This window comes from Panthera onca, chromosome B1 (assembly GCF_046562875.1).
Source record: "Panthera onca isolate mPanOnc1 chromosome B1, mPanOnc1 haplotype 2, whole genome shotgun sequence".
NCBI classification, from domain to species: domain Eukaryota; kingdom Metazoa; phylum Chordata; class Mammalia; order Carnivora; family Felidae; genus Panthera; species Panthera onca.
Genome location: NC_138342.1, coordinates 168,962,638 through 168,976,806, shown reverse-complemented (window position 1 = coordinate 168,976,806; position 14,169 = coordinate 168,962,638). Strand labels below are relative to the sequence as shown.

The following is a 14,169-nucleotide window of genomic DNA, read 5'->3' as shown; positions in this document are numbered from 1 at the left end:
TGGATGTATATAGTGACATCTCTTGTGTTTATTTGTTTCTGTTTGATGACAAGTGAGGTTGAGTATCTTTTCAGGTGTTTACTGGTCATTCGTGTATCTTCTTTGGCAAAATACCTGTTTAAATACTTTGTCCATTTTTAAATTGGGCTATTTCAGATTATTCTTACTGAGTTGTAGGGATTGTTTATATATATTGGATACCTGTGTTGTGTCATGTATATGTATTACAAAGATTTTTTTACTCCTGCCTATAACTTGTCTTTTCATATTTTAAAACGGTATCTTTTGAAGAGCAGATAAATTTAAATTTGATGAAGTCCAATGGCTCATGGCTTTGGTATTTGAAGGAATCTTGTTTAACCCAAGGTTGTAAAAGTTTTCTCCTAAGTTTTCTTCTAGAAGTCTTGTAGTGTGAGCTTGTACTTTTACATTTGTGATTGATTTGAAGTTAATTTTTGTGTGTGGTGTTAGCTAAAGGTCAGGTTCATTTCTTTTACCCCTCAAGTGGATCTCCACCCAGTTCATCTAGCACTATTTTTGGAAAAGACTAGCCTTTCTCTGTTGAAATACCTTGGCACATTTTGCTGAAAATCATTTAACCATGTATATGTTGGTCTATTTCTAGACTTTATTCTGTTCTATTGATCTGTCTGCCATAGTGCCAACACTACAGTCTTGATTACTATAGCATTAGAGCAAATCTTGAAATCAGGTAGTTGAGCTCTCCAAATCTGTTCTTCTATTTCAAAAATGTTTTGGCTGTTCTAGATGTTTTGCATTTTAACATAAATTTTATTTTACTTTTAATTTGAGAGAGAGAGAGAGAGAGCACACAAGTCGGAGAGAGGTGGAGAGAGAGAGAGAAAGAAAGAAAGAGAATCCCACGCAGGTTCAGAAAGAGAACCCGCAGCGGGGCTTGATCCTATAACCCTGGGATCATGACCTGAGCTGAAGAAATCAAGTGTTGGACACTCAACTGACTACGCCACCTAAGTGCCTGGATTTTCATATAAATTTTAGAATCAGCTTGCCGTTTTCTACAAAAAAAACTTTCTGGGATTTTTATTGGGGTTCCTTTGAATGCATAGTTCAATTTGGGGAGAAAGGACATCACGGTTTTGAGTCATCCAACCCATGAATATGTTATGATCTCTGCATTTGTTTAAAGATTTTCCTCTGCAGTGTTTTACAGATTTTAGTGTATATATACTTGTTATATATCTTGTTAAATTTATTCCTATGTATTTCATGTATTTGGACGCTATAGCAAATAATATATATCTTATTTCATTTTAAAGTCTTATTTATTTTGAGAGAGAAAGGGAGAGAGAGCAGGGGAGGGGCAGAGAGAGAGGGAGAGAGAGAGAATCCCAAGCAGGTTCCGAGCTGCCAGTGTAGAGCCCAATTTGGGGCTCAATTTCATGAACCCTGAGATCATGACCCGAACCGAAATCAAAAGTTGGATGCTTAACCAACTGAGCCACCAGAAGCCCCACAAGCAGTATATATTTTAAAATTTTATCTAATAGTTTATTTTTTAAGTTTATTTATTTATTAAGAGAGGGGGAGAGAGAGAGAGAGAGAGAGAGAGAGAGAGAGGGAATATGAGCAGGGGAGGGGCAGAGAGAGAGGGAGAGAGAGAGAATCCCAAGCAGGCTCCATGCTGTCAGGGTGGAACTGGACTTGGGGCTCAAACTCCCAAACTGTGAGATCATGACCTGAGCCAAAACCACGGGTCAGACTCTTAACCAACTAAGCCATCCAGGTGCCCCTAATAGTTTTAGTGTATAGAAATATACTATTTGGTTTTCGTCTACTGACCTTGTATTCTGTGATTTTACTAAATTCACTTATTAGTTCCAGTAGCTTTCTGAACCTCAAATCATGACATTTATGAATAGTGTTTCACTTCTTCCTTTTTGTACTGTGCACTATTAATTAACTAATTAATTAATTAAGTGCCTATGTGCTCTGGTTAAGACCTGAGGTACAATGTTAAATAGAGGTAGTAAGAGAGGGTGGCCCTTTCCTTGTTCTTAATCTTAGGGAAAACATTCACTCTTTCACCATCACATTCTGTTGGTGGTAGGTTGTCATAGATGTCTTTTAATAGGTAAAGGATGTTTCTTTTTATTCCTAGTTTGTTGAGACTTTTTATCATGAGTATTGAATTTTGTCATGTGCTTTTTCTTTATCTACTGAGATGATCGACATTTTGTCTTTCATTTTGTTGATACAGTGAATTATTTATTGGTTTTCTGAATCAAAAAATTGTTTTAGAAATATTTGGTTTTCTGTTTTTAGAGCGAGAGAGCAAGCACACAAGTGGGGGAGAGGGGCAGAGAGAGAAACAATCTTAAGCAGTCTCCACGCTCAGCACAGAACCTGACACAGGGCTTGATCCCATGACCCTGAGATAAAGACCTGAGTTGAGATCAAGCATTCAACTCAGATGCCCCAGGTTTTCTGAACGTTTTAAACCGACCTTGCATTTCTAGGATCAATCCCACTTGGTCATGATGTATTATCTTTTTCATGTATTCTTGGATTAAGTTTGCGTATATTAAAAATGTTTGCATTTACGAGGAATATCATTCTAAAGGTTTCTTTTTTTTCTTTTAACATCTTTGTCTGGCTTTCATAAAATGACTGGCAAGTGTTCCCTCTTCTGTTTTCTTATGTTTTGTGCAAGAGTAGGGAAGTGTCCTTGGATCAGAGTTCAATTCAGGCTCACCAAGAGCTCTGCACTCATCCCTGCATTGTCTCATGCTTACTCTGCCTTGACTCAGTTGCTGCCCCATTCTAGAACCTGAGAATTCTATTAGAATCCTCTATTCTTTACTCTTCACATCCAATTGGTCACAAAGTGTGTTGATTCCAACCTCCACCCCCTACCTCCCCAATCTTTCTTAGCTCTCCCTCCACAGTCCTTGTCTTGGTTCAAATCCTTATTACCCACTAGCTGATGGGTTAAACAAAGAATGATCACTAGCCTGCTTTGCAAAGTAGCCTCTTGAAACTTGAGGCTTTTAGGATCAAATACTAACCTCTCTCTCTCTCTCTCTCTTTTTTTTGAGAGACACAGAGAGAGAATGAATGAATGAATGAATGAATGAATGACAACCTGAGCGGGGGAGGGGAAGAGAGAGACCGGGTCATAGAATCCTAAAATTTTTTTTAACGTTTATTTATTTTTGAGACAGAGAGAGACAGAGCATGAACGGGGGAGGGGCAGAGAGAGAGGGAGACACAGAATGGGAAGCAGGCTCCAGGCTCTGAGCCATCAGCCCAGGGCCCGCCGCGGGGCTCGAACTCACGGACCGTCTGAAGTCAGACGCTTAACCAGCTGAGCCACCCAGGCGCCCCAAGACCGGGTCATAGAATCCTAAACAGGCTCCAGGCTCTGAGCTGTCAGCACAGAGCCCGGAGGCGTGAGATCATGACCTGAGCCCAGGTCCGACGCTTAACGTATAGAGCCACCCAGGAGCCCCTAAATCCCAATCTCTTGTGCCCAACCCCTCACTGACATGTGCACTTTCCTTTCAGCCGTGCAATTTTTGCACCCTCGAGAAAGGTACAAGGTGTACAATGCAGCGGCTTTTTGCACTGCCTGAATATTTTCCCCTGCCTTCTTCCAAACGGCTTATTCTGATAGGGCTCGACTTGGGGGCAGGGGGTGGGCTCCTTGGTACTCCCAGAGCAAACTGAGCCTCCAACGATCACCCTTTTTAGCCCGTTTGCCCACTTCATTGAGTCCTTCCCAGCCATAAACCAAGTCCTTGAACAGTAACTCTATGATTATTACTGCAGATACTAGGTGTGAAGCCACGGTGCTCGTGAACTCGAACCCCTACAAGGCACAAAGTTGGGCAGAGGTCCGGGCGCCTTAGTAGCCCAGCTCCGCCTTCCCCAAGAACGTCCCAGGACCACCCAGCGGCCAAACCCTCCTCCAACCGCAACCAAGAGCCGCCGAGAACAATTAGGAGTAACGACTGCGTTTGCGCAGGGCGGCAGAGGCGGGGCAAGCGACGACGCGGAGGAGATGCCGGAAGACAGGGCCTATGTGCGCAGGCGCGACGGGGACGGAAGGAACGCGTGGAAGCTCTTCCGGGGCGCGGCGGTTTGTCGGGGCGGGCGTACGGGGTCGGGGTGAGCGTACGGGGTCGGGGTGAACTCTACTTTTCTTCTTCGTGAGGTCAAGGGGTTGATGTTAGCGGCTTCTACTCGTTTCCTTTCGGTATTGACTGTGGCAGCGATGGAGATTAACCCGCCCGTACCATGCTGCCGGGGCTTCAGCCAGATTAGTCCCAGCTACTCTCCACTGTTCACCTGCCATCTGGTCCCGACTCGTAAGGAGCACATTTTAGCTGCTGAGGGGAGAAAGGGGGGCTAGGAATATCTCAAACCTGAGTAGGCCGTAAGACGTGGGGACAGGGACAGTGGGGAGCGACTCCAGAGAGGAAGTGGGGTTCTACTTGGGGTCTTGAAAACGGCAGGTGGGCAAAGGGCATGGAAATTTAGACTGAGAAGAGACGGTTCTGCAGACGGGGAAAGGAGGTAGGATGCACGAGATAGGATGTGGAGGCAGATGCCTAGTTGAAGGGAAGGGTTCTACTGCAGCGTTTGTAGCCTGGTTGGTAAAGTTATAACTTGGTTTGCTTTGTGGCCCCTGTCCCACACGGCAAGGTGTTAAAGGGTAGGCCCTGGGCTTACTGATAAATAGAAACGATAATGGTCTGCTCTCTTAAAAAGTGGTTTCATTTTTGATTTTTCAGTTGAATTAATTCAGCCTCTAGAGGTTGCTTTACCTTCATTGCACAATATAATCAGTCTGTAAGAGCTGAGTTTTTTGACTTTGAGAATACTGTTCTTAAATTCATCCACCCTTTTACTTTATCAGACTGTATAGTGGCGTGAGCTTCTCGAGGCCAAATCTATTTTCCAGTTAGTTTTTGTCTCGAGTTTGGTTGTCCTCCAGACCTTGAATGGACTGAATGTGTTATCTAGTAGCAGAAGTTAGGAGATTGCCCACTTGTCCCTCTTCATTCCTTTGTAACGGATAATGGGGTGGTTTGGCCCATATAGGTAATGCTGTATGCTTAGATCTATTATAAATTGTCTTCATGGTTATCAAACAGAATTAAAAATATAATTGTGATGCCTGTGTAACAATGTAAGTACTGTTCACTATGCTTTGTAGTTCGTTTGTGCTCTTGAGGGATCTTATGCGAAAGAGTGGGAAGTGAATTTGCCTTGCACATGATGTTGTTTGCTTTGGAGTTTCCTTTTCTGTTGCTGACCATCAAAAAGGTATTTGTCCTTAAGTGGATGCTAAGTATTTGGTAAATGAACAGGTAGCAACAGTCAGGCTACCCTGAAAACCGTAAGGGTTCTCTGAGGAAGAGGGATTAATATTCTAAGCTTGATCCCGTCCAACATTCTGATCATCTGATGTCTCACGGTCTGGCAGCTGATTCATTTAGTTGACCCACTGCTCCCGAAATACACCAAAGTGGCTGACCAGTGAATTCCAGGGTATCTAAGAAATTGCAAGATAGATGTAATGGACCCAGGAGACAAGCTACAGAGGCAAGAATTCTTCGGCATTCATTACCTAGCACTCAGTTGGTAGTTGTATTAATTATGGTTGGTGTGTACATATTTCAAATTTACTTCTGAAATATCTAGAGTAGGGCTTTTAAAATGTTTACAGACATTTATGGCTTGTGCAGGTTCCCTGTATTCTCTTTGCTTTCCTTTTTTTGTCGTGGCACTTGGCACTTTGGCAGCATTGGAAGGCAACTTAGGTGTGTTTGTAGATCTAGCCAAAAATCTTGGGTGGGAGAAGGGTTGGCTGGTGGCAAATGGATAGAGAGAGGTGCTTTGGTTCTTTACACTCAATTCCTGTTATTTCATGACATTGGGTTAAAGTCATATCAAAACTTAAAATTTGACCCTGGGCCAAATCCTTCTTCATCTGTCTGATTTATACTTTAGTGGGAATAGATAACCCTTATTTAGGCAGAGACAACAAAAAAACATGTACATACATAATACAATTTAGTCATCTGCCGTAAAGACTTTAGGTGTTTTGTCAACGTAAGGTATAGTTTGTGTAAGGAAACACTGTCTAAAGACACCTGACTTGACAACCACAGTCCCCCAGGATAGCCTAGAAACTAATAAACAACTCTTTTTAACTGAATAAAGCCTGCACAGGACTTTGAGGGGAAACCAAAGTTTAAAGATAACTGACTTTCACATTTATTAAGATGGGTCATGTTCAATTGCTAATTTGACCAGAAAAAATACCTTATTTGGCTTTTTTGGGGGTGCCCCCTCTTGTAACTGTCAAGAAAGGAATAGCTTTACTGTTTAAAAAGTTTAATGTGGTTGTAGAAGATTTTAACTATGGCAGTTTGTCATGACTGGACAGCATTAGGGCTGCACTGAGGAGATCACCATGTTTGGTGAGTCTCTTGCCTCTAAAATTGTTTTTGTGGAAGGGAAAGGAGGGCTCTGCCATTTTGCTGATCAAGCAACATCTCAGGATAGCTGGGGCAGAGGAGGTTTTTCAAGTACCAGTGAGAAAGTTATTTTGTCTCATTTACTACAGAATTAGAATTCCAGGTCACTGGGGCATGTGACTGGTGTGTTTTGCATATTAATGAAGCCTGACCATTTTATATTTCTCTTAGGCTTAGAGATAGACTTGGCTAAGATAAATCCATTCTATTTGCCTTCTGGTCATTAGAATACAATGACCTGCCTTCAAAATAACTTAGGACCAAGATACCACCCAGAACACTGAAACAGCAAACATAGGTAGCAGTACATCTAGATAAGGTAGACAAGAGTGGCACTCTAGAGCCTGTGATTCATTGCATATAAATCTCCGTTAAGATACAGTGTTTCTGGTAATTAAGTTCTCTTATACCTAGGTACTACATAGTATGGGGATGAGAAATAGCCCTCATTAACTATAGGGTTCTTCATTTGATAATTCTGGCCCATGAAGCCTGCATAGTACAGTGAAAAACTTACCCTTGAACCTGTCAGGGTCTAATGAATGAAGCCCAGCTCACAGAAGAGGAGCGGGGATCAGGACGTTAACAAAACTGGGCTTTCTGCAATCATTACTTCTTTTCCGATTGCTAGTAGAGGTAGAGTGGCTTCACTCTTGTAGTTGTGGACATCAGCACTGTATGTATCTATATATATTTATATCTATCTGCATAGATATATCAACTAAAACAATCATACTTTTAAAAGAAATGGAGTCAGACTTAGTTGAATGAGAAACAAGCGAATTTTACAAAGGTAAGACGAACCTGTCATTTACTGGCTTTTAAGAATGTGTGTTTCAAGCATCTTAGTGTGTTTAGAGTGAGACGTGTCCCTATAGACACACTAGACTTGATCACTGAAGCCAGGTCAGTAGAAACCATTGAAGTTTATTGGCGGTCACAATGCTTACACTGTATGCAGCAAACACCCTTACAAGTCTATCCGCAACCTGATCACGCAAGAAAGGATTCACCACACAGTCGCCAGAGGAGAAGGAAAAAAAAATTAACAGGCTTGTTTCTGGGGGTAGAGGAGAGAAATAAAGATAAAACCTAATTGATGAGTGTCCCATGGGCAAGAGCTGAACTAGAGATGCGTACAACTAGCAGCAGCAATTGTGGAAAAAGTACAAGGCAAATAGCTTTCTCCATTAATTTTCTTCTGTAGGTTAATTTTTTTAATATTCAAAACATTTATTATGGTTTTTATTTTATAAAAATGTATATTTTTAAAGGGTGGGAGATTGTTAAATACTTCATGCTAGGCAGACCTTGTTATTAAGAACCCCTCCACTGTAGTAACTTCCTCCAGTTCATACATTCACGAGTGCAGGGTACATATATAAATATCCACGCGCACACATCCACACACACTGCCTCAAGGGCTGGGGAAGACTCAAAGTTATCGGCCATACAATCAGGCCTCTGGTGGACTCATCCAAATCGCTCAACAGGAGAGCAACTGGCTCAATTCCTTCTCTCTGGTCTCTACCTTTACAGAGACTGAGAACCCTAAATCATAGAGTTACATCCGACTTATAAAAGCAAGAGGCATCTGTCTGAGGATGAGGATAAGCAAAGTGGGAAAAAGGATGAAGCTAAGAACACCAAACACTTTTAGCTGGAGTTGTCTGTCACTGCAAGAGGCCAACGGACCTAGGGCAGCATCTACGGTTGAAGGGGAAGGATGGTGCTCCACATGGCTTAGAGTTCCTAATAACAAGGGTAATACAGTAACAGGAAGTGATAATTTTGGGGGCAAGGAAAGGGCAATAAGAAAAAATATACATTTGGAATTTTTACCTTTTTTTTTTTTTTTTTTTGCCTCTCTACACTGTGTCACTAAATATATCTCTGCACGTTCACACATCCTCGTCCAGTAAAGCTTCAGGCCACCAGAATACACATTTTTTTCTCACTCGCATACACAACCCCTCACATCAGCATTGGTGCACTAGACTCTGTAAAAATTTTTCAGTCACACTTTTTGTTTTTAAACTTGAGTCAATATAAACCTTGTTCAAAATGTTATGAAAAAATGTACATGTTTATACAAGGCAGGTTGTGGCAGGACACTGGGGGTTCCTCCCCCACCCCCTGGGGTGGCCCCAGGAGGAGGGGCTGGAGTCTCACACATTTGTGTCTCTATCTCCTCCCACCACCCTTCCCACCCAATCCCCCCAGGAACCAGCAGCGCCCTGCCCCCTAGTGAGTGCACTCACATCCCTATTCCCTGGGGAAGTAGCCAGTTGACCTTTGCCATTTTCCCCACACCCCTGGTGGAGGGGGCCAGGATCAGCCAGGCCCTCTCCCTTGTAATTGTTTGCCCCTCTGGGCCAGACCAAAGGGACGCTGCTCTGTACAGGTAGAGTCCAAGGAGGTGTCAGCTCATCATATCATTGCTATTCACGCCGTAAGTGGAATTCTTCATCGAGTCATTGACTTCTCGACGGAATGCTGACAGGTTCTGGGTGAACCTGCAGAGAGGATGAATTGTAGGTTGAGGGAGTAGGGTGGAAGGGAAAGGTCTTTGCCTAAAACATTTCTGGCAGAGAAGTGGCTACTGAAAGGCAGAATGCATGAATCTAAGGTCAGTTAACCTCGGTCTTAAGAACTTAAGGGAAAGTTGAGCTAGTTTTGCACCCCTTTCTACCTGACAACCTTGTGGTAGACTTGGAGATCTGGTCAAATCTGGGGCTTTGAGGGCCACCTTGAACTCGTGACAGCACAACAGGAAAATCTGACGGAGGTGGGAAGTAACCCTCACACAGTGAGGGTGTGAAGAAAATGAAGCTATCTCCTTTCTTAATGCCGGAGACCTGTCCAATATGGTAGCTGCCAGCCTCACATGGCTGCTGAACACTTGAAATGTACCCAGTACAACAGAAGAACTGAATCAAATTACATGGAAATTTAAAATTCTGTTCCCCAATTGTATCTTAATTAGTTTTAAATTAAAATGCCATTTTAAAAATGAAATCATATTTAAACATGAATTCAGGGAAACCTGACATTCAATTCAGTTACTGGACAATTTCTAAGTATGTTCGGTATACTTGAATATGGGAATCTACTTTGTCAACTGTAAATTTTATGAAGTCTAAATACAAATCAAGCATTTCAAATGAGTAGTTAGCATCTGAATTAAGATTCCCTGTTAAATGTACAATATACAGAATCTTGAAGACTTAGTAAAATAAAAAGAATGTTAAAATTCTAAATTTTTAAGTCTGGATTACACATTGACATAATATTCTGCATACATTAAGTTACATACAATGTGTTAAAATGAATTTTGTCTGTTTCCTTTTATCCCCTTTTAATGTGGCTACTAGGAAATTTAGAGTTACTTATGTGGCTTGCTTTTCTATTGGAGAGCACTGCTTTAGATGGCCTCTAAAAGACTGTTAAGGAGTGTCCTGTTTCGAGGACTGGAGAAACTGCCTATGACTTTTCGGCAGGGCTCTCTACACTCACCTGTCTCTATTTTTCGTAAGAAGATTTCGCTCGATGCCTTCCATCAGGTTTTCAAAACACAGATGCATAGCCTGCTGCTTCTCTGGTGGCTGGCTGTTCACGATACTGTTCCTTAGGTCAGAAAAATACTGTGGGGCAAGGAGCGAGACAGGGTAAGGAGAGATGAGGCTTATTAGCCTTCCCTCTTCTGCAGGGTGGAAGGAATGTTCTTCTCCAACAAGAAACAGAATTATCTACCAAAACTGGGTGCCTTTTTTGATTCAAGCAAGTACTTGCCAGATAATTTATCTTCATCTTACTTAAAAATCAAGAGTTTTAAATTTGTAAACACTCTAAGGGTCATCTGATCCAGGTTCTTGATTTTATCTTCTCTTTTAAGTAATCCCTACACCCAATGTGGGGCTAGAACCAACAACCCTGAGATCAAGAGTTCCATGCTCCACCAACTGAGCCGGACTGGTGACCCGGATTTGGTTTCTTTTACAGGACTCTCTAGACTTCCTTATATTTGTTTGTGGTAGAGCTGAGCTAGAATTTAGGTCACAGGTGGTCTGATCTCCAGGTATATTCCCTTCTGGTAACATTTCCTCAGCCTTTACCTTTGTCTGAATTGCTATACATGGTGACTTCTAACAGTTAAGTGATTATGTACTTGTCAAACCATGAACAGAACATGCTCAGAAAACAGGCTATCTTCCCTCTGCTTTACCATCATGGGGTGTTCCTATAACGTTCCTCACAGTGCCCTGGCAAATGATAGCTAAATGTGTCTGCCCATGCTTCTGGCTCTCTTACCTTTTCATTAAGTAGTATCAAGCCGAGTAGGGGCCGAGACATAGACCACTGGTTCCTACAGTCTTCAAAGATGATGATGTTCAGCACCGTTGACAGCATCTGGAAATGGAGAATCTGAGGCAGTGACCTAGTGGGTAGCTACCCAAGATAGAATTATAGATTCCAAACAGAAGAGTTTATTGGGTTGAAGGCCTCTTCTGTCTGGAGTAAACCAGGCAAATAGTTTATGAAGTTTCATTTTAATCTTCTATTATGAGGTAAATTTTCTAAGGTATTTCCTTTCCTGCTTTTTAAATTGGTTTAATAATTCCTTTAAAAATGGACCTTTCCAGTTCACCTTGTTTTCTGTGGGGAATGGGATGGGTCACACAATGATCATACTAGGTAAAATCCCTTTGCACTGTAGCTCCCCGGTACTTGTCTGAGAGGAGATAGCTTTTTTTTTTAAGTTGTTTTTTTTAAATGTTTATTTTTGAGAGAGAGCAACAGAGGATCCCAAGCAGGCTCTACACTGACAGCAAGGAGCCCAATGTGGGGCTCAAACTCACAAACTGTGAGATCATGACCAGAGTTGAAGTCAGAGGCTTAACCGACTGAGCCACCCAGGTGCCCCAGAGACAGCTTTTATAACATTTTGGGGATGTGATACGAATGTGAATTATTTCAGTTTCTTTAGAGAATAATACAAAGGTGAGACTAGTAGCTAAAAGCTAATTCCATTGATCCCCTTTCCTTATCTATTTTTATCTATTTTTGCAAATCTTATTTTTGCAAAGATGCAGCATACAAATAAAACGATGGCAAACATATGGTTTGATCTCTGTGTGGTCAGTTATTTCCCTCTGTCCTGCATTCCTGTTCCCACTTTGCAAATGGGAGTAAAAGCTTTATAGCTGGGTGCTGCTAACTTGTGCCCCGCTTATGGCAACAGTCATTGCTGTAGAAGGAGGACAGGTCCAAGGCATAGGGGTAGGTGTGACACTTGGAAGAACAACTCAGACAGAACCTGATTTTTTCAGATTGTTTCTGTCTGATGATTGCTCAGCAAACTCAAAATCCACTGTAATTTTAAGGTGTAAACTTCACTTCGGCAGCATTATCCTGGTGAGACGTAAGACTCTGCATCTTGCTTGGCCTTTCCTCTCCCCCAGAGAGGGTCTTCCACTGTAGAACACCCCACAATGCCTCCTAATGCTCATGTTCCTTACCTGCTGGATCATCTCTGGATGCTGCTGCATGATATGCAGAAAGCGGTCACTCTCCTGGTTCAGAGGTGTCGTCCTCTTCTTGGTGCTCCGTGACAGTTGCTTAAAGAGGTATGTCACGATGTGGTCCAGGCAGGAGCAGCAGCCTGTGCATACCATGGTGTCTGGAAGAGGGGCAGGGGCGGATTAGAGCAGGGATACGCAGCTGCTGACGGTGACCCAGGAAAACATGGGTTGCCCTCAGCCGAGATCCCATAGAGGCAGAGGTACCCCGGCAGACTGGGAACTGCACCCGTTTCAGTCAACGCCTTGTGCTGGGTGTTTCCCATTAGCCTCTCACCCTCATCAGATAGCAAGGCCCGATCCTAAGTCTGAGAGTGTGTGTATGGTGATAGACAATATAAATGACTGATATTGACATTATTGACTCAGGTGGTATGGATGTAGGTCTTCTGCTTCATTAAAAAATAACGAACAATTTAGTATAGCAAGTACTTCCATTGTGCCGGATATTGTGCTAATAAGGACCTTGTAGGTATTATCTCTTATTTATCGTCTTGAGAACTCTGGGAGGTAGGTGATCCATTTTACAAATGAATAAACCAAAGTCTAGAGATCATATTGCTAATAACTGGACCGGCCGTGAGGAGAATCCAAGTGTGAGTTGTTAAGCCTCTGCTCTGAGTTACAGGGGTGGCACAGCTTCGCACTGCCTAGCAACATTCCTGGTCTGTCAGAGGACCCGTATTCTTGGTTTCCGAGGCATCCTGTGGGAGCTACAGACCTGTCTGTGTAGTTTACAAAGGGGATACTGCAGCACAGCTTGCAGACCGCGCTCTGACCACGTGAGGCACAGGCCAGGGCACTGAGGGATGAACCCTTAAATGAGTCAACCATTCTGTTTCTGTTTATACAGAGGGCCCTCTATTTTTAAGGAGCTATAAAACAGCCTTCCAAAGCCAGGTTGGATCCCTTGGCTAGACTGTCCTAGATATGCCTCTGCACCCTGCTGGAGGTAAATGTGTATCAAAGGGGTGGCATGGAGGTGTGGATGACTCACCATGTAGGCAATCCAAGTCATCCAATATGATATGGTGATTATTTTGCAGTTGACTTAATCCTCCCATTTACGTTCTGCTCAGCGTACTACAAAAAATGTATTTTTGGGGCACCTGGGTGGCTCAGTCAGTTGAGCATCCGACTTCGGCTCAGGTCACGATCTCATAGTCCATGAGTTCGAGCCCCGCGTTGGGCTCTGTGCTGACAGCTCAGAGCCTGGAGCCTGCTTCAGACTGTATCTCCCTCTCTCTCTGCCCCTCCCCCCAGCTCATGCTTTGTTTCTCTCTGCTCAAAAATGGATAAATGCTAAAAAAAAAAATAAATAAAAAATTTTCTTCTTTGAACACATACACACCTAATATACACCTATTAAGACTGCTTGAAGGTACCCAGGAACAAAAGGGTTGACAGGAACCAGATGGGAGTAGGGGGAAAAACTTGTGAAGCTGGCTGTGTGAACACCTTCCACTGCCTCCAACTGCGGTAGGTTAGAATCCAGACATCCAGATACTACGGGTGCCTTTGTGCCCTCCTGCCCCCCCCCCATCTCTTTCCAGCTCTACTCCCCCCACCCCCCTTCTCTTCTGCACCAGTGTACCCGCCATCTGAATTTCCTGATTCTTTCTGGGCTGTAGGTGCTAGTAGTTGCAGTTCCTGATGCTGGGAAGCCTCCCCACTAACCTGATACTGCCCATTCACCTTTTTGGTTTATGCTTTGATATGAATGCTTTCAGCCAGGCCTTGTCTGACCCCCACCTCACCTCCTCAAAACTAGTTTAGGTATGCTTCCTGGCAGCTCTCTCAGCACTCCGTCCTCACTGTAGTAAGCAGAAAAGTGTAGGAAATAGGCAGTTGTCTATGTGTCTGCCTCATCCACCAGATAAAAAGCCCCTAAAGGACAGGGACTATGTGTTGTTAACTACTGTATCCTTAGTGTATAGCACAGTACTTGGTCCTCAGGACAGGGTCAGTAAATATTTGCTGGATGAGAATGTACTCATGAATCTTATACTCTCTGTGGTTAAGGCCAATTCCCCCAAAGCAGTAACCCTTTTGGATCCTGGGGC

At 43.0% G+C, this 14,169-nt stretch overlaps 1 protein-coding gene across 2 annotated transcripts in view; it reads right to left on the bottom strand.

Annotated features, from left to right (window-relative positions):
* Positions 1 to 7,434: 7,434 nt before the first annotated feature.
* Positions 7,435 to 14,169, bottom strand: part of XPO7 (exportin 7) — a 40,311-nt gene continuing 33,576 nt past the window's right edge. For both annotated transcript variants that reach the window (XM_081795623.1, XM_081795624.1), the window contains exons 25-28: positions 12,047 to 12,207; positions 10,839 to 10,937; positions 10,044 to 10,171; positions 7,435 to 9,043 (exon numbers count right to left, since the gene is read on the bottom strand). In XM_081795623.1, coding sequence (XP_081651749.1) covers positions 8,950 to 9,043; positions 10,044 to 10,171; positions 10,839 to 10,937; positions 12,047 to 12,207 — 482 coding nt within the window. In that variant the 3' untranslated portion in view covers positions 7,435 to 8,949. The remainder of the gene's footprint in view (positions 9,044 to 10,043; positions 10,172 to 10,838; positions 10,938 to 12,046; positions 12,208 to 14,169) is intronic.